At 45.4% G+C, this 19,708-nt stretch overlaps 1 protein-coding gene across 1 annotated transcript; it reads right to left on the bottom strand.

The window, feature by feature from the left end:
* Window positions 1-130: 130 nt before the first annotated feature.
* On the bottom strand, window positions 131-16,364 carry LOC133950323 (uncharacterized). The gene is made up of 18 exons (XM_062384574.1): window positions 16,316-16,364; window positions 15,404-15,774; window positions 15,217-15,259; window positions 14,576-14,848; window positions 13,334-13,609; window positions 8,711-8,983; window positions 8,331-8,603; window positions 7,450-7,818; window positions 6,653-6,904; window positions 5,943-5,994; window positions 5,085-5,199; window positions 2,651-2,900; window positions 2,281-2,400; window positions 2,143-2,158; window positions 1,959-2,050; window positions 1,791-1,835; window positions 1,264-1,326; window positions 131-1,026 (listed from the first exon to the last, which is right to left on the bottom strand). The coding sequence occupies exons 1-18, from the start codon at window positions 16,362-16,364 to the stop codon at window positions 1,016-1,018; spliced, it is 2,943 nt and encodes a 980-aa protein (XP_062240558.1). The 3' UTR covers window positions 131-1,015.
* Between the last annotated feature and the right edge of the window lie 3,344 nt (window positions 16,365-19,708).

Consider the following 19,708-nt stretch of genomic DNA (forward strand, 5'->3'; position numbering starts at 1 on the left):
ATGAGCAACTGGCTGAGGAGACACTGGTGGACCAGAAGGGAACCAGCTCCCACTCAGACAGGAAGTCACACTGAGGACACGTAAGGTGAGGGATTTCAAAATAAAACAGGACATATCGACAGAGTCCAGCTGGGATTTCAAAGTTTAATAAAGATAAAAGAAAGAACACATCAAATTATGTGTTTGAATTATAATCTGTTACAGTTCATCACATTTCAAAACAAAAAGCTAAACTGTCTGCAGACGAGTGTTTTCATCAAACAGAGAATTACAAGCCATGGAAATAATCACACATAACCACAGACTGCATATGGAACATAACCACAGACTGTATATGGAACATAACCACAGACTGTATATGAAACATAACCACAGACTGTATATGGAACATAACCACAGACTGTATATGGAACATAACACACAGACAGACGATGTCCTTTCTGACATCATCCTCCATTGAGTCATTGGTGAATAATAACAAAGACATATTTATACGTACAAATGGAAAATATCACAGATTGTATTCAAACTTTTGTTGCAAGACTGTGGCAAAAATATACAGAATAATTTTTTTTAGGGGCCAATGCCGTTAGCGATATGAAGGAGCAAAAAACTATTGCTTATATATAAAATTGCAATAAAGCTCAAGTAAAACAATATTTTATAAAGAGATAAAGATAAATTGAAAGAAAACACAAATAAGACTAATAAGAAATAAGAACTTGAATTAAGACAAAAAATGTTCAATATAAAATATTATCATAAAGCACACTGTTTATCCTGTAAAATAAACCTTATCGGAGCATATCTTAAAAGGCCCATATCAGCCAATTGAAATATCAAACGTAAACACAAAGCAAATATCACAACATTTATTTTTCATTTATACTGAAATTCAATCCAGATCAAGTCGTTCTTTCCAATGAGCTGTTTTAAAACTGGTGAGTCTAACATGTGAAGGTGTTTCAGGATGAATGTTGATTTTCATGCTCTTGTTTTCTGGAGGATGCACCATTCATAGTCCTCCTGAAACAAAGAGACAATAACTATAAATTAATAAAGTACACACTTGATACTTCAACACCACAACAGGATCAAGGCCGTTCATAGTTTTACACAAAGGATTTGAAATGTGAGACACCAATTGAACTGCATACTTATCGTACAAGAAGTATTTAATAATGATATGATGGAGTTTCAGTTGAGGTTTATTTCAGATGCACATGAGCCAGTAGCTGAACAGCCAGTTGTTAATATTTGTACCTGAAGCTGAATGTGGATTTTCATTAACGTAGTCAGACGTCTCCTCTGGACCACCTCGGGTTCCTGTGAAGATCAGACAGAAACGACTTGAGAAGGTGGAGAACCACTGTTTGATTCATGTAGTTGATCTCGTTGCCACTCTAATATCTCTATCTCAACCAGCTTCACCAGCTTCAGGTGCTCCACACGTGGTCCAATGCAAATGAACGTCCTTGTTGTTCAAACATTATGTGGACGCAGCAAAACCGATCCCTGGTTCAGTTTGATCCGGGTCAGACTACATTCTGGTGCATTGGTCTGGATCCGGGTCTGAGGAACCTTCCACCTGTAACTCTGCTTCAGACTCAACTGAAAAGTCCAAATGTCTGTCTTTGGACCATGTGACTAAAATGAGATGTTGGAAAACCACACGTGTGTATTGAGGTCATGACTTTGTGTTGGACATTTCTGTCCTCCTCTGCCCGTCCACCTGAAACCAGAAGGTTTCATTGAGGACTTCTCTGCAGGAGACTCATTTTATACTGTACCTTCCTCCGTGTCTCCTCTGATTGATTCATAGATGCAGTCGTCACCTACGAGTCAATAAAAAATCAAATCAACATGAAATGTAATTGAAACTTTGTGACTAGGTTCTTCTGAAAAGCATCAAGTTAGAAATATCTGTGAAGGCATTCAGGAGGAGAAGGACGGCTGACCGTGGAGAAGAGACGAGTACACTGGCAGCTGGATTTCATCGTGGTGGACAGTTGGGTCTGAGCTCTGATTGGTTCTCAGAGACTGGCTGAGCCTGAAACAGTCAAACAATCACAAGTGAATGAAACAGAAAAAGTAAAGTATTGATGTTTTGTTGAAGATGAAACAAGAGAGAGTGGAACCAACCTGTCACAACACAGATCTGTGGAAAAGACAATAATGATCACGTTACATGATTTTATTTTTCAACCTCTGCTCCATGACTATCGTGACAATAGTTTGAATGAGTTTGATTTAAATGAAATGAACCAGAGCAGCTCTCACTCTTTGAATTCCTGCACCAACACAACAGCAGCAGTGAGAGGAGGAGAATCAGTGTGAAGCCTCCAACCAGCCCAACGAGCAGCAGCACAGGAGACGCAGAGGGAGGTGCTGCAGGAGTCACTGATCAGACGAGGAGCAGTGAGGAGCAAAGAAAGATCCATGAGCAAAAACGGTTTGTAGTTGTAGAAATACTTTGAATATGTGTAAATTAAGTTTCCAGCTGTAAAATATGGGGGAAAGTTTTATAAGTGTATTGATCAAGTGGACCTGGTGTTTAGAAACCGTCTCAGTGAAAATACTGAGTAGAAAAGTTTTGAATCTACTTCTCAACCTGGAGACTCCTTTTCTACCTCATATTGATCACACTCACATTTTACTGACATCCAACTCTCCTTTGAGAAGACTCCTGAATGTTCACACTTGTAGAAACCTTCATCTGACTTTGACACAGATGAGATTTCCAGTTTCCCTCTGACATCACTTTGGAGGAGTTCATCATTTTTGTAGAAAGAGATGTTGGAATAGAAGTTTCCATCGTACAGTGAGCAGCTGAGAGTGACTGACTGTCCCCCAGTCACAGGACGGACAGGGCTCTCCAGGATAACATCACGACCTCCAACTGTAAACAGTTAAAAAACATCAACAATGTGAACAACCTGATAATTCAGCTCGTATATAAACAGCTTGAGTCTAAATATTAGATGTTAAAGTGGAGCCAAAGTCATTCAATGCACTTTTTGTCACATTCTGCTCCTCACGTCCATGAGCTGTACGTTGTGTGTGATCTGGACAAACAAGAGCAGGACATCTGGGCTCAAGCAGGGGAGAGTTGAGTGTGAGAGCAGGGTTTAGAGTGAGAGCATCACTAAATCTGAATGGGACATCAATAAAGTGTGAATTATAGTACTGCGTCTGCAACTGCTGCTGGCCAAGCAGTTGCATCGACGGACTCGTTTTGGTTTATGGTTCTCCAAGGGTTGCACGTTTTGCAAAGTAATTCACCGCCAGAACACTAGGCGGAGTAACGTTTTATATCGAAGACGGCCTTAGAGACGCTTTCTTTGTGTATGGCAGTCATCGTCGACTGTTTATTTACATAGCCACTCCGGCTCCTCATAGCCTTTTTGCTGGCGGACAAATCGTCCAGTCAGTGACGGTTATACAAGTGGTCAAACTTTCGGATCTCTTCTGCCAAACGCTCTTCTATTTGGTCCATATTCGATCTTCTAAATCTTCCGTGATTTCTGCCGGTATTATGGGGCATGAAACCGGAAATGTGACTCCGGACGGGATGTTGTAAGCAGACCAATCCCAGCCTTGCGGGCTGAGTGAGGCTTGCGTAGCTTTGTCGTATAGTTGGGAAAATTGGCAGAAGCACGCAAGCCGCAGGAGGGGGGACGCAAGGGGCTCTTGCGTGCCTGCGTAAAATCGGACAATAAATCGGCCTTTAGTCCTGCTCTCCATCCAAAAGACCTCCCTCTTGAGTAGAGAGAGGGAAACAGCCTCCGGGTGGCGCTGTGGGCTGTGGCGTCCACACAGTCACGTGATGTCTGCTTGTTTAACGCAGACAGACACACTCTCACAGCTGATTCTGGTTGTTGAACGAGTGGTTGTGTAAATAAAGAGGGTGAATTTCTTCCAGAGATCATGTTTGATGTGATGCACCTTGGTACATGTGGGGGGTGCAGCTCCTGCAGGAGCAGTGAAGGGAGGCAGTGCTCCCCACTTTCAGTTACTGTACCTTTAAATCACATTATGGGATGTTGGAAACATGCACAGTGTGAATAGATTCAATGAAAAACTACAACCTCCAGTGATGTTGACTGCGTTGCTGATCTCTGATCCAGATCCACACCAGAAAACTCCAGAAGGAAGATATTTCATGGTCCATGTGAAGCTTGTCTCCTGAGACTCGCACTCTAACAATTCTACTTTGTCTCCAGTAAACAGCCACAATCTCCACTTATCAGAGTTTCCCTTGCAGGTCAGATGGAATTCGTCACGATAGTAGTGCTGCACTGAGACCGGCTTCACTGTGAGAGACACTGACGAATAGGAATCTGAAAAACGTGACATGAAGAGTGAAACAGAAACTAATGGTTTAAATTAGTTGAGCATTAAAGACGTGAAGTCATCAGCAGAGACTCCATCTCAGTCACATCTTGTTTTGTTTCCAGATTAAAGGAGTCATTTTAGGCTTTGAGTTGTTTTACAAAGGAAACGTCAGAAGGACGACATCGTTTGTTGACATCACAGTGACATCACAGTGACATCATGATGATGTCAGTCCGAGCATATGATCATAAATAATATCACCTTCAGGTCAGTCCTATAGGATGAACACAAAGAATAATTTCATGTGACGTTAGATTTTGGGGAATGATTCTCTGATCAATATAAACTTCTGTTTGTCTCTCTAACCCTGTATCTGTCTTGACCTTTGACCTATGACCTCTAAAAGTGAATCACCTGGAGGAACCAGCCAAAGTAAAGTTCCCCAAGTAACTGACTGACTGAAGGGACAACATCTGCATCAACAGAAAGAAACAAACTCACCTACAGGCCACACCCACTTTGTGTTACTGTACTCAGTGTAAAACACGGGGTCTCCTCTTCCAGCTCGACATGAATAACCTGCTGACTCCGTCAGGCCTTGGATGACGAAGGAGTTTTGTTCAGTTCCTCCGTCGCTTCCTGGGAGCATCTCATAACTGAACTTAGGATAGTACAAATCACTCCACCCATATCGAATTGACTGTTTACATCTGGGGACTGGATCCAAACTAATGGGGTCCGCTCTGTACCAGTAGAACCTCCATCCTGCAGTGGGATGTGGAACCCTCCCACAGGTGAGAGTCCCTGAGGCTCCAGGAGTCAGCCATGATGGAGACACAGTGAGGACAGGTGGTGGTGCAGCAGCTGAAACAGAACATCGTCACAACAGAAACACGTCTTCATGTTTGTCTACAGATGTTCATTTTGGAACCAATGACATTTCTGGATGCTTCACATTCAGCCATCGACATGACTGCCCCCAAAAGTGAAGCCAAACTATAACACCGCCCCCTGGTGGCTGCCTGCAGTACATGTCAACCATGGTTTCTTTCATTTGAGTTTGTTCACGTGTTCATGTTTCTGATCAGTTTGGTTTTAATTAGTTATTTGATGCTATAAAAACAGTGAAACGTCCTGATTGACAGCTGACTCTGACTGGTGATTGGTCGAACACATGTATGGGCGGGACCTCGATGCCCCAGCTCAACACCTCCATCATGATTTCACAGACTCTGGCTCTAAATGACCTGAAAAGTGAAAGATGGCTGGTATCCAAACAGTTTTATAAGTGTATTGATGAAGTGGACCTGGTGTTTAGAAACCGTCTCAGTGAAAATACTGAGTAGAAAAGTTTTGAATCTACTTCTCAACCTGGAGACTCCTTTTCTACCTCATATTGATCACACTCACATTTTACTGACATCCAACTCTCCTTTGAGAAGACTCCTGAACGTTCACACTTGTAGAAACCTTCATCTGACTTTGACACAGATGAGATTTCCAGTTTCCCTCTGACATCACTTTGGAGGAGTTCATCATTTTTGTAGAAAGAGATGTTGGAATCGAGGTTTGTTCTTCTGAACCATGAGCAGCTGAGAGTGACTGACTGTCCCTCAGTCACAGGATGGGCAGGGTTCTCCAGGATAACATCACCTCCAACTGTAAACAGTTAAAAAACCATCAACAATGTGAACAACCTGATGATTCAGCTCGTATATAAACAGCTTGAGTCTAAATATTAGATGCTAAAGTGGAGCCAAAGTCATTCAATGCACTTGTTGTCACATTCTGCTCCTCACGTCCATGAGCTGTACGTTGTGAGTGCGCTGGACAAACATCTGGTTTCAATACACAGCCCTGGATTCAAGAGCAGGACATCTGAGCTCAAGCAGGGAGAGTTGAGTGTGAGCGCAGGGTTTAGAGTGAGAGCATCACAAAATCTGAATGGGACATCAATAAGTCCTGCTCTCCAACCAAAAGACCTCCCTCTTGAGTTCAGAGAGGGAAACAGCCTCCGGGTGGCGCTGTGGGCTGTGGCGTCCACACAGTCACGTGATGTGTGCTTGTGTAACGCAGACAGACACACTCTCACAGCTGATTCTGGTTGTTGAACGTGTGGTTGTGTAAATAAAGAGGGTGAATTTCATCCAGAGATCATGTCTGATGTGATGCATCTTGGTACATGTGGGGGGTGCAGCTCCTGCAGGAGCAGTGAAGGGAGGCAGTGCTCCCCACTTTCAGCTACTGTACCTTTAAATCACATTATGGGATGTTGGTAACATGGACAGTGTGAATAGATTCAATGAAAAACTACAACCTTTAGTGATGTTGACTGCGTTGCTGATCTCTGATCCAGATCCACACCAGAAAACTCCAGAATCAAAACGATCCATGATCCATGTGAAGCTTGTCTCCTGAGACTCGCACTCGAACAATTCTACTTTGTCTCCAGTAAACATCCACAATCTCCACTTATCAGAGTTTCCCTCACAGGTCAGACGGATCTCGTCATAATAGTGGTGCTGCACTGAGTCCGGCTTCGCTGTGAGAGACACTGACGAGTTGGAATCTGAAAAACGTGACATGAAGAGTGAAACAGAAACTAATGGTTTAAATGAGTTGAGCATTAAAGACGTGAAGTCATCAGCAGAGACTCCATCTCAGTCACTTCTTGTTTTGGGAATCAGGTCATAATATTACCAGAATACATTTGTAATGTTTCCAGATTAAAGAGTCATTTTAGGCTTTGAGTCATTTTACAGAGGAAACGTCAGAAGGACGACATCGTTTGTTGACATCACAGTGACATCACAGTGACATCACAGTGACATCATGATGATGTCAGTCCGAGCATATGATCATAAATAATATCACCTTCAGGTCAGTCCTATAGGATGAACACAAAGAATAATTTCATGTGACATTAGATTTTGGGGAATGATTCTCTGATCAATATAAACTTCAGATTGTCTCTCTAACCCTGTATCTGTCTTGACCTTTGACCTATGACCTCTAAAAGTGAATCAGCTGGAGGAACCAGCCAAAGTAAAGTTCCCCAAGTAACTGACCGACTGAAGGGACAACATCTGCTTACAGAGAAAGAAACAAACTCACCTCCAGACCACACCCACGTTGTCTCACTGTACTCAGTGTAAAACACGGGGTCTCCTCTTCCAGCTCGACATGAATAACCTGCTGACTCCGTCAGGCCTTGGATGACGAAGGAGTTTTGTTCAGTTCCTCCGTCGCTTCCTGGGAGCAGCTCATAACTGAACTCAGGAAAGTGAAAATCATACCACGAGTATAGAGATGACTGTTTACATCTGGGGACTGGATCCAAACTAATGGGGTCAGCTCTGTACCAGTAGAACCTCCATCCTGCAGTGGGATGTGGAACCCCCCCACAGGTGAGAGTCCCTGAGGCTCCAGGAGTCAGCCATGATGGAGACACAGTGAGGACAGGTGGTGGTGCAGCCGCTGAAACTGAATATCGTCACAACAGAAACACGTCTTCATGTTTGTCTACAGATGTTCATTTTGGAACCAATGACATTTCTGGATGCTTCACATTCAGACATCGACATGACTGCCCCCAAAAGTGAAGCCAAACTATAACACCGCCCCCTGGTGGCTGCCTGCAGTACATGTCCACTATGGTTTCTTTCATTTGAGTTTGTTCACATCTTCATGTTTCTGATCAGTTTGGTTTTAATTAGTTATTTGATGCTATAAAAACAGTGAAACGTCCTGATTGACAGCTGACTCTGACTCGTGATTGGTTGAGCACATGTATGGGCGGGACCTCGATGCCCCAGCTCCACACCTCCATCATGATTTCACAGACTCTGGCTCTAAATGACCTGAAAAGTGAAAGATGGCTGGAATCTAGGATACTTTGGCTTCTCTTCTGTACATGAGCATTGAACACATATAAACATTTTTTTATATTTAAAGTTAAACACCTATATTTCAATACTAAATAAGACTTGACTCACCATTAGACAGGTCCAACGTGAGGGGAGCACTCCATCCTGTTGAGTTCTGCCATGCACCTTTCAGTCGGCCCTGACACCAGTAGCTGGCTCTCAGATCTGACCCCAGACTGGTCCTGAACTCCTTTGTGTTGGGGGGTGCATGTGAGCTAGTTGCTGTCCATTCATACTCCCACTCAGAGTCTCCTCCCTGGATCTCACACCTCAGGGTGACGGCTTCTCCTCTGTATCTGCTCGGCCAGTTGGGTTGAAGAGTCACAGCAGCTCTGTTGTGGACTGTTCATATTCACCAGTAAAGACAGAACAACAGCTTGTATCAGCATCAACCTTTACGTCATCTCAACAAACATCATGGACGCAGAATGGATTCTCTCCTCACTCACCGATTCCATGAATCCTGACTGAGTGACTGTACTGGGTGTAGTAAACTGGATCTCCTCTTCCTCCTCTGCACCAGTACAGTCCTTCACGTGAGGCACTAGCACTTTGTCCATGTGACTTGAAGTCCTCATCCGTCAGGGGCTCCGAGGTCTTCTCACCTCTGTACCAGTAATACTTCCATCCAGGTGATGCTGGGCCCACGGAGCAGGTCAGGAGCACACTGCCCCCTACTGGAAAGGCTCTGTGGTCAGCACTCAGCTGAGCCGCTGGTCTTTCTGTTAATGTTAAAAACACTTTGGCTTTTAGTCCATTTCATGTGAACCGTCACCTTATCGTGGTGGAGAGGTTTGCGTGTCCCTGTGAACCTGAGGGCTGTGTTGTCTGGAGCCTTGTGCTCCTGGTAGGGTCTCCCATGGCAGAGTGGTCTCAGGTGAGGGGCCAGACTAAGAATGGTTCAAAACCCTCAATGAATATCGACAAAAGAGGAGATGGGACCCAGCCCGGAGGAAGCCCGGGGCCCCCGTCTGGAGCTAGGCCCAGACGGAGGGCTCGATGGCGAGCGTCTGGTGGCCGGGTTTGCCACGGAGCCCGGTCGGGCATAGCCCGAACAAACTACGTGGCAACCCCCCTCTCTTCATCTCATGGGCCCACCACCTGTGGGAAGACCCGTTGGGGTCGGGTGCGCAGCCACATGGGTGGCAGCGAAGGTAGGGGGTCTCGACGGACCAAACCCGGGCGGCAGAAGCTGGCTCTGGGGACGTGGAACGTCACCTCGCTGTGGGGAAAGGAACCGGAGCTTGTGAGGGAGGTGGAGCGCTATCAGTTAGATCTGGTGGGGCTTACCTCCACGCACAGTCTCAGCTCTGGTACCGTACTCCTGGATAAGGGTTGGACTTTATTCTTCTCCGGAGTTGCCAAGGGCGTGAGGCGTCGGGCGGGTGTGGGGATACTCATAAATCCCCGGCTGAGCGCCGCGGTGTTGGAGTTTACCCCGGTAGACGAGAGGGTCGCCTCCCTGCGCCTAAGGGTTGTAGGGGGGAAAACTCTGACTGTTGTTTGTGCGTATGCACCAAACAGCAGTTCAGAGTACTCGGCCTTCTTGGAGACCCTGAATGGAGTCCTGTATGGGGCTCCAGTAGGGGACTCCGTAGTTCTGCTGGGTGACTTCAACGCCCACGTGGGCAACGATGGAGACACCTGGAGAGGCGTGGTGGGGAGGAACGGCCTCCCTGATCTGAACCCGAGCGGTCGTTTGTTATTGGACTTCTGTGCTAGCCATGGATTGTCCATAACAAACACCATGTTCGAACATAAGGGTGCTCATAAGTGTACCTGGTACCAGAGTACCCTAGGCCGAAGATCAATGATCGATTTTGTGATCGTGTCATCTGATCTGAGGCCGCATGTTTTGGACACTTGGGTAAAGAGAGGGGCGGAACTGTCAACCGACCACCATCTGGTTGTGAGTTGGATCAGGGAGTGGGGGAAATTTCCGGATAGACCTGGTAAGCCCAAACGAGTAGTGCGGGTGAACTGGGAACGTCTGGAGGAGGCCCCCGTCCTAGGTATCTTCAACTCACACCTCCGGCGGAGTTTTTCTGGCATTCCTGTGGAGGTTGGGGGCATTGAGCCGGAGTGGGCGGTGTTCAAAGCCTCCATTGCTGAAGCTGCGGCGGCTAGCTGTGGCCTCAGGGTCTTAGGCTCCTCAAGGGGCGGTAACCCTCGGACACCGTGGTGGACACCGGTGGTCAGGGAAGCCGTCCGATTGAAGAAGGAGGCCTTCCGGGATATGATATCCTGGAGGACTCCTGACTCGGTTGCAGGGTACCGACAGGCACGAAGGGCTGCAGCTGCTGCCGTGTCGGAGGCTAAGCAGCGGGTGTGGGAGAAGTTCGGAGAGGTCATGGAGAAGGACTTTCGGTCGGCACCAAAGTGTTTCTGGAAGACTATCCGGCACCTCAGGAGGGGGAAACGGGGAACCATCCAAGCTGTGTACAGTAAGGATGGGACTCTGTTGACCTCAACTGAGGAGGTTGTCGGACGTTGGAAGGAACACTTTGAGGAACTCCTGAATCCGAATAACACGCCCTCTATGTTGGAGGCAGAGCTCGAGGTTGATGGTGTTTCATCGTCAATTTCCCTGGTGGAGGTCACTGAGGTGGTCAAACATCTCCGCAGTGGCAAGGCCCCAGGGATTGATGAGATCCGGCCAGAAATGCTAAAGGCTCTGGGTGTTGAGGGGCTGTCATGGTTGACACGCCTATTCAACATCGCGTGGGAGTCGGGTACAGTGCCAAAGGAGTGGCAAACTGGGGTGGTGGTTCCCCTGTTCAAAAAGGGGGACCAGAGAGTGTGTGCCAATTACCGGGGCATCACACTTCTCAGCCTCCCTGGTAAAGTCTACTCCAAGGTGCTGGAAAGGAGGGTTCGGCCGATCGTCGAACGTCAGATTGAAGAGGAACAATGCGGTTTTCGCCCCGGACGTGGAACTACAGACCAGCTCTTCACTCTCGCAAGGATCCTGGAGGGGGCCTGGGAGTATGCCCATCCGGTCTACATGTGTTTTGTGGATCTGGAGAAGGCGTATGACCGGGTCCCCCGGGAGAAACTGTGGGAGGTGCTGCGGGAGTATGGGGTAAGGGGGTCTATCCTCAGGGCCATCCAATCCCTGTACTCCCAAAGCGAGAGCTGTGTTCGCGTCCTCGGCAGCCAGTCAGTTTCGTTCTCAGTGGATGCTGGTCTCCGCCAGGGCTGCGCCTTGTCACCAATCCTGTTTGTGATATACATGGACAGGATATCGAGGCGTAGTCGGGGTGGGGAGGGGTTGCAGTTCGGTGGTCTGAGGATCTCGTCACTGCTTTTTGCAGATGACGTGGTCCTCATTGGATCATCGGCCTGTGACCTTCAGCACTCACTGGATCGGCTGGTGGCCGAGTGTGAAGCGGCTGGGATGAGGATCAGCACCTCTAAATCTGAGGCCATGACTCTTAGCAGGAAACCGATGGATTGCTTACTCCAGGTAGGAAATGAGTCCTTAGCCCAAGTGAAGGAGTTCAAGTACCTTGGGGTCTTGTTCGCGAGTGAGGGTACTATGGAGCGTGAGATTGGCCGGAGAATCGGAGCAGCGGGGGCGGTATTGCGTTCGCTTTACCGCACCGTTGTAACGAAAAGAGAGCTGAGCCGCAAGGCAAAGCTCTCGATCTACCGGTCGATCTTCGTTCCTATCCTCACCTATGGTCATGAGGGCTGGGTGATGACCGAAAGGACGAGATCACGGGTACAAGCGGCCGAGATGAGTTTTCTCAGAAGGGTGGCTGGCGTCTCCCTTAGGGATAGGGTGAGAAGCTCAGCCATCCGTGAGGAACTCGGATTAGAGCCGCTGCTCCTTCACTTAGAAAGGAGTCAGCTGAGGTGGTTCGGGCATCTGGTAAGGATGCCCACTGGGCGCCTTCCTTGGGAGGTGTTTCAGGCACGTCCAGTGGGGAGGAGACCTCGGGGAAGACCCAGGACTAGGTGGAGAGATTATATCTCAACACTGGCCTGGGAACGCCTCGGGATCCCCCCGTCAGAGTTGGTCAATGTGGCCCGGGAAAGGGAAGTCTGGGGCCCCCTGCTTGAGCTGCTCCCCCCGCGACCCGACCCCGGATAAGCGGATGAAAATGAGATGAGATGAGATGTGAGTTGAATGAAATGAGTAGAACATGTATCTCCTTCAGTCTTCTGCAGTCGTACAAACTAAAACAGCAGTAAAAGCAGAAGCACAGAATGGTTTGGTCCAGATTATACCACCTGTTTGCCACATCAGAGCCACAAGTTAGCCACAGCCGTACCGTACATCAACCAAAGCTGCCAGACGTGGCCCCGATTCGTTTGGATCTATTTGGACCATATTCACCACATGGACCACTTTAGGTTCACATCCAGATCACACTTTGCCTAGAGCACCTCATGTTTACCATAAAGACCCAGGTGGGTTCTGGGATGGTTGGACCACATTAGCTCTTTAACAAGTGGACGAGTTTAGGCTCAGATCCATTCTGTCCACAGGAAAGCTAGAGGAGCAGTATCACTGCCTGAAGTGGACCACATCCATCTGGTCTAAAGGTGCTGAGCATTCACCGTATATAAAGATGGACCACATCACAGCTCCACAACAGTGAGCTCGCCCCCTGGTGGCTGGCTGCAGTACAGGTCAGATTATCTCAAGAGGAAAGGAAGTTCTTGTTCGTCTGATGTTCTGTATGTTCAAGTTTTGGGTTGAACTGAATTAGTTTTTGATGTTATAAAAACAGGGTGAAACATCGTGACTGACTGATGAGGCTGACTCACGATTGGTCGAGTATCGGCAGGACCTTGGTCCCAGATCGTTTGTCTCCAGGATGTTTTCACTTGGATTCTGAACAGCACTCGTTTCCTCCCAGATGAGAATAACATCTAAACATCGGTGAACGTCATCGTACTCGCCAATAGGCTGATCGCAACAATGAGATAAATATCAGTAAGATGTTCAGCTTTTGAATCGGTGCATCCCTTGTTACTTTTGTTGTATTCTATTTCTTATCAGCGCATATGAACATAAACTGAAGGAGACATTTGCCAGTTTCTCAAAACTCGGTCTTTCTCACCAGAAACTGTTAATGTGACGTCATCGCTCCACTCGGTCGTGGAATTCAAGTTCTTCTTGTCTTTAGCCAAACACCTGTAGCTTCCACTGTCGGACGAGGACGCGTTGACAATCCTGTGTTCATTGTGTGTTGGAGCCGTAGTTGAGTTGGGTTGGGTCCATTCATACTCCCACTCAGTCAGTTCATCTGCAGGGACCTCACACCGGACAGTGATCCTCTCACCGCTGAAGACCAGAGACCAGTCAGGTTGCAGGACCACAGAGGCCTTGTGGGAAACTGATCACAAATAGAAACAGAGAACAGAAGAAAGTAGAATGGCTCAGTACAGCTCCTCCCTCCACCAAACTGTACAGATACCAGTCCTCTCATCTCTTCATCAGGGAAAGAATCAAACAAGAATCACACAATCTTAAAGAAAAACACTTTGCAACTTCTTAACCTTGAAACAGCAGCTTCCAAGTTAATGTAATGATTCTCTGTCTTAATAAGGAGAAAGTTTCCTCCTTCTCTCCCTGAGCGTCTGTTCTCTGTGACTCTGGTGAGTGGGTTCCATCTCCTGAGAGAAGAACTGACTGAGAGTCACAGACACAACCAGCTGCAGCTGAAGAGTGAAGCTGAACTGAGATCAGTTCATAACACTCTGAACTTATTAAAACATATCAGGTGTGGCTGCAGAGGGCGCTGTTGCTCAGTTAAAGTTAAATCATGTTAAAGAAAGTCTGGATGTTTGGATTCCATCTAAATCTCATTGGTTCTGTCCAGGGGCGTCATTAGCTTTAGCCCCGGATGTTTTATGAATAGCCACGGATCAATTTCGCATCAATTTTTTATTTTTTTTAATTTTTTTAATTTATTTTTATTTTTTTTTAATTATAGCCCCGCGATAACATTCGCTGATTATAAAGCAAACGTTTTTCCAAAGCAGTCATGTATGTTTTAGAAAATTTAGATGAATTGCTCCAGTTTCTCCCCTGGCCATAGAACGGGGCAGAATATCCACATTGCGTTGGCATAGATAGCAACCATCTCTAAGTGAGGAAAGTCAATGTTCACCCCTGGGCTAAGCCCCCGATGTCTCATGATCCTAACAACGCCCCTGGTTCTGTCTCAAGTTTCGTTGAAATCCATCCAGTAGTTGTTGTGTAATCCTGCTGACGAACAAATAAAGAAAGAAACGTCCAGGGACAGAATATAACCTCCACAGGAGGTAACTAGTGTTTGGATTTCTAAACGGACTCTTACCTCTGTTCTCTATTGTGACTCGGTTGCTGTCCTCTGTGAGGAAGCTTGTGTCTCCTCTCCGTCCTCTGCAGCTGTAGATGCCTTCCTCTGAGATGCTGATTTCATCATCTGTTTCATTATATCTTAGGATCTGAGCTGCAGAGGAGGCTGAGGTTCTTCTGAACCAGTCGTATCTCCACTCAGACGCGTTCTCCACAGAGCAGGTCAGTGCTACGCTTCCCTTTCCTGTGATGGTTGTGTCATCAGCAGTCAGCCTGGGCCTGGGTTTATCGGCTTTCAAAGTGCGGGAGAGAAAATGAAAGACAAATTAAATGAGAAACAGATTAAAGCGTATGAAGCAGAGTTTCACTCAGTAGAGGACAAAGTTCTGATCGTAGAATATATAAGACAAAAAGGTCTAATGATGAATCTCAACATGTAAAAGGTTCATTGATCCCCACATAGCTCAATGCTTCAGGCCCAGATGTGGCCCACACTGTCACTCTGGCATCCAGCCCACACACCTCATGGAGGGATGGCACTGGGGCAGTCCACTGCTGTTTGCCAGAGCCGGGCCACAGATGAGCCGTAGCAATACCGTGTGTCAACCACAAGGGCCGAAGGTGGCCCCCATGTGTTAGTGCTGTTTGAGCCATGTTCACCATTCATGGACCACTTGAGGTCCACATCCAGATCACACTTTGCCTACAGCACCTGATGTGTGCCAGAAAGACCCAGGTTGGTTTTAAGGTAGTTGGGCCACATTAGCTGGTTTACATGTGGACCAGTTCAGGTCCACACCCAGATGCTTTCTGGGGATTGGGCAGAAATTGGTTTAGTAGTTTTTACTGGTCCTGCTAAGAACAACCAATAGAAAGAGGTGAAGACGTAACGTCCTCGTGGAGGTTGTGAAAGATGATTGGACGTACGTGTTACTCTCAGCTGGAAGGCCTCACTCCACTCTGTTGAGGAATACCAGTCCGCTCTGGCCTTACACCAGTACTCTCCACTGTGGAAAACAGAGGCAGGGCCCAGCCTGTATTCACTGTGTGTGGGAGCTGTGTTTGGACCAGTGACTGGTTGGTGGGAGCTTGTTGTCCTCCATTCATATTCCCACTGGGTGTCTCCTCCTCCCTGGATCTCACACCTGACAGAGATCGTCTCACCGCTGAATATCTGAGTCCAGTTGTGTTGCAGCACGACAAAGCTTCTGTTGGACACTGAACATTCAACACAAATATAAAACCAACAGAGAGAACTGGTTAATGTTGCTGCTGACTGGTTCTGTTTCATCGTAGCCAGTCATGAAAGCCTGCTACTCACAGGTTTGTTTTTATAATGTCTGAGTCAAACAAGAAGCTGAAGTGAAGTGAGTGAATGATGTGATTGACTTTCTGTCCGTGTGAAAGGTCGACGTCAGGAGCTGAGATCAGCTTCTTCAGCTTTGACTGAACCACGCATTCAGAAGAAGAAACCTGGATTTGTCCGGCTGTCGACACCATGTGGAAAATAAGCTTCATGTTTCTACTGTCCCAGTTACTGTGAAGTGCTTTACTTGATCAGCTCAGCATCTACCCCCCCCCCCCCCCCCCGCGCACAAACAGAACATAGTTAGAGGAAATACCAACCAGAGTTTTGTTCTATAAGTTTTCAGTTCATTCATATACTCACTAATCTTAGTGACAACATACAGGAAGAAAAATGGGATGAAATATACATATTAATAAAGATAGAGATCAATAAAGAAAAGAGCTGACTCACATTCAGTGAGTCCACAGGAGAGGAGTGTATTCAGCACTGAAAGAAACATTGGTATCTCATCAGACATTAATAACCCTGGTAAATAATCTAACACAGTACAGACTCTAGTAATAAGTCTGTTAGTAAGTACTGCTATATTGTAAAAGAGAGTATGAGCAGTAGTATTAAAACTACCCATCAAAGAAATTGTACAAAAGTATGAAATGTCTTGAGAATCAATAACTCAATGAATCAAAGAAGTTAAATATCAGTGATCTACTGAGTTTGATCCATTTATTTGAATTCATGTGGATCAGATGATTGTTTCTCTGATAATCATCAGGACAATATTCACAACCTGTAACTTTAAAGTCTATAATTCCATGAGATCATCACAATGTTTGATTTGTTTCTAAATCAACTTTTCTTATTTCAAATTATCTTTTGGTAAATAAATCAATGAATCAGGTATAAAATTTGATCAAATAATAAATGTAAAGAAAATATAGTTTCCACTTTCTAACGGTTCTCCAACAATCACAATTTAGTCTCAAATAAAAGTTATTAAAGTTCATATAACAGAATACATGCGTCTGGTTACCTCTGCAAATAGATAAAGACATTTCAGCCGTTGCTGTGTCGAACGTTTTCACTGTGACCGTCCGACCAAGTTTACAGAGACTTTCAAAAGATCATTGCACTGTGTGGTGAAGTCGATGTTTCCAGAGCTTTTCTGAATCTCTTTGTCTGAAAACATCCTTTGTGTAACCCACGTGACCTACCGCCATTTTGTCTTCGGCCTCATGGGGCCGCTGAGGTCGTAAAACCTCCATTTTGAATTTCGTAACATCGACTTGAATTCGGCCAGATTACGAAACCACGTGACCAAGTCATTACTCCATTGCCCCTCCCCCTTCTCTTTCTTACACACACACACCCACACCCAAACACATACACACACACACACACACACCCACACCCACAGACACACACACACACACACACACCCCCACACACCTACACACAACACACACACACACGCACACACAAACACACACACACACACGACAACACACACACACACCCACCCACACACACCCACACACGACAACACACACACCCACACACACAAACACACACACACACGACAACACACACACCCCCACACACCTACACACAACAACACACACACACACGACAACACACCCACGCACACACACACACAAACCCCCCCCCCACACACACACACACCCACCCACACACACACACACACCCACACACACACACACACACCCACCCACCCACACACACACACCCACACACACACCCACCCACACACACACACACAACAACACACACACACAACAACACACACACACACGACAACACACATACACCCACACACACTAACACACACACACACACGACAACACACACACACACACATGACAACAAACACACATCCACACACACAGACACACACACGACAACACCCACACACACAAACACACACACACACACATACACAACAACACACACAAGACAACACCCACACATCCACACCCACACACACACACACACAACAACACACACACACACGACAACACACTCACACCGACACCCACACCCACACACCCAAACACACACACACACACACACACAACAACACACACAACAACACACACACACCCACACACACACACACGACAACAAACACAACAACACACACAACACACACACACACACACACACACACACACACACACACACACACACACACACACACCCACACACAATCATTGAAAATAACATTAACTTTATTTCTCTTTTCAATAAATCCTTTTGTAATTAAAGTATTTGCATTTTGTGATTATTTGTGCATATGAATGTGAATACAACTGGATTACTATAGCCTGTACTCATACTTAAAACCCTACATTGTTTATTATATAATCATCAATATTAAATATTGAGATTATTAATTTAACTTTTATAACTTGAGACTGATAATTAAAGATTGACTTGTTGGTTCCTGTAACCAGGGTAATAAGTAATAATTACAGATTGTAATATTCTTAATTGATAATTTTATTGTTTTCATTAGTTATTTAACTATTCTTAATGAATAATGTATAATTTCTAATTAATTCTTTTACTATTCTTTATTGATAGCTTTATAATTTTTTATTATTTTTTATCAATAATTTTTTATTATTTTAAAAATCATATTTCATGATTATTAATAATTAGCCAACGTCAAGTCTACTACTATTGCACTGAACATTGAATTGATAGAATAAAAGTTCCTGATACTCACAGAATAAGGAGAGCACACGGAGCAGAGAGAGCCCCATGGTCCCATCCAGCAGCTCCACTCAAACACACTTCAAGACAGGTGGAGGATCAGTGGAGCACATCTCTTATCAACATGAGAGAGGGAGGTGTTGGTGCTCTTCTGTTTCCTGGGTCAGTTTCCTTCTGCACAGGAACCTCCCCCCCCCCCCCTCTGAGGCTGCTTGTACTTTAATACGTTTCTGTTGCTGTGGAGCCACCGTGATAGAAACCAGCACACGTCCCTGCACCAGACACAACTGTCCTCCTGATGGTTACTGGACATTTTGAATTATATGATATCTGAAATAATGGAGAGAGCAATGATGGGAATTTAATACAGTAAAAAAGAAAATGTAGTATTGCCACAAATATGATAGATAGATAGATAGATAGATTACTTTATTCATCCCTGAAGGGAAATTAAATCGTCATAGCAGCCGGTACATTTGAATTTAATAAAATACAATAGAATAAAATAAAATAAATATTGAGGTAGAAAGAATAAAAAACGGACACACAAGATAAATAGGTGATAAGGTGCAGTGGCAAGATGATGTTAATAGTACTGATGATATGATGGTAATGTTATTGTTAGACAGTGACATAATATGATATGATATATAGTAGAGGTATAAATATAAGTTTTTGACTATACAATAGATAATATAATATACTATGAGTGTAAGAATATGTAGACAGAGTGTGCAAAGACAATATTATTGTATAAATGATATGTAATATCAATATGGTTTATATTAACACACACATGCTGCCTCTTGGCCAGGACTCCCTCGAAAAAGAGGTTTTTAATCTCAATGGGACTTTCCTGGTTAAATAAAGGTCAATTAAAAAATAAAATATCACATATGATGTGAAGTGTTCCAGTATATGGAGCAGAGTGTTGTACAGGGTACACAGTGAAGGAGACAGGTGTGTTTAGGTCAGTTGTGTGATGGTGGCTCTGACAGAGGTAGAGGAGTTGTTCAGTCTTATTGCGGTTTGGAGGAACGACTTCCTGTATCGTTCCTCAGAGCAGCGGGTTGAATGAGTCTGTGGCTGAAGCTGCTCCTTAGTCCAGTG

The sequence above is a fragment of the Platichthys flesus genome, chromosome 24 (genome assembly GCF_949316205.1).
Source record: "Platichthys flesus chromosome 24, fPlaFle2.1, whole genome shotgun sequence".
Classification (NCBI taxonomy): Eukaryota; Metazoa; Chordata; class Actinopteri; order Pleuronectiformes; family Pleuronectidae; genus Platichthys; species Platichthys flesus.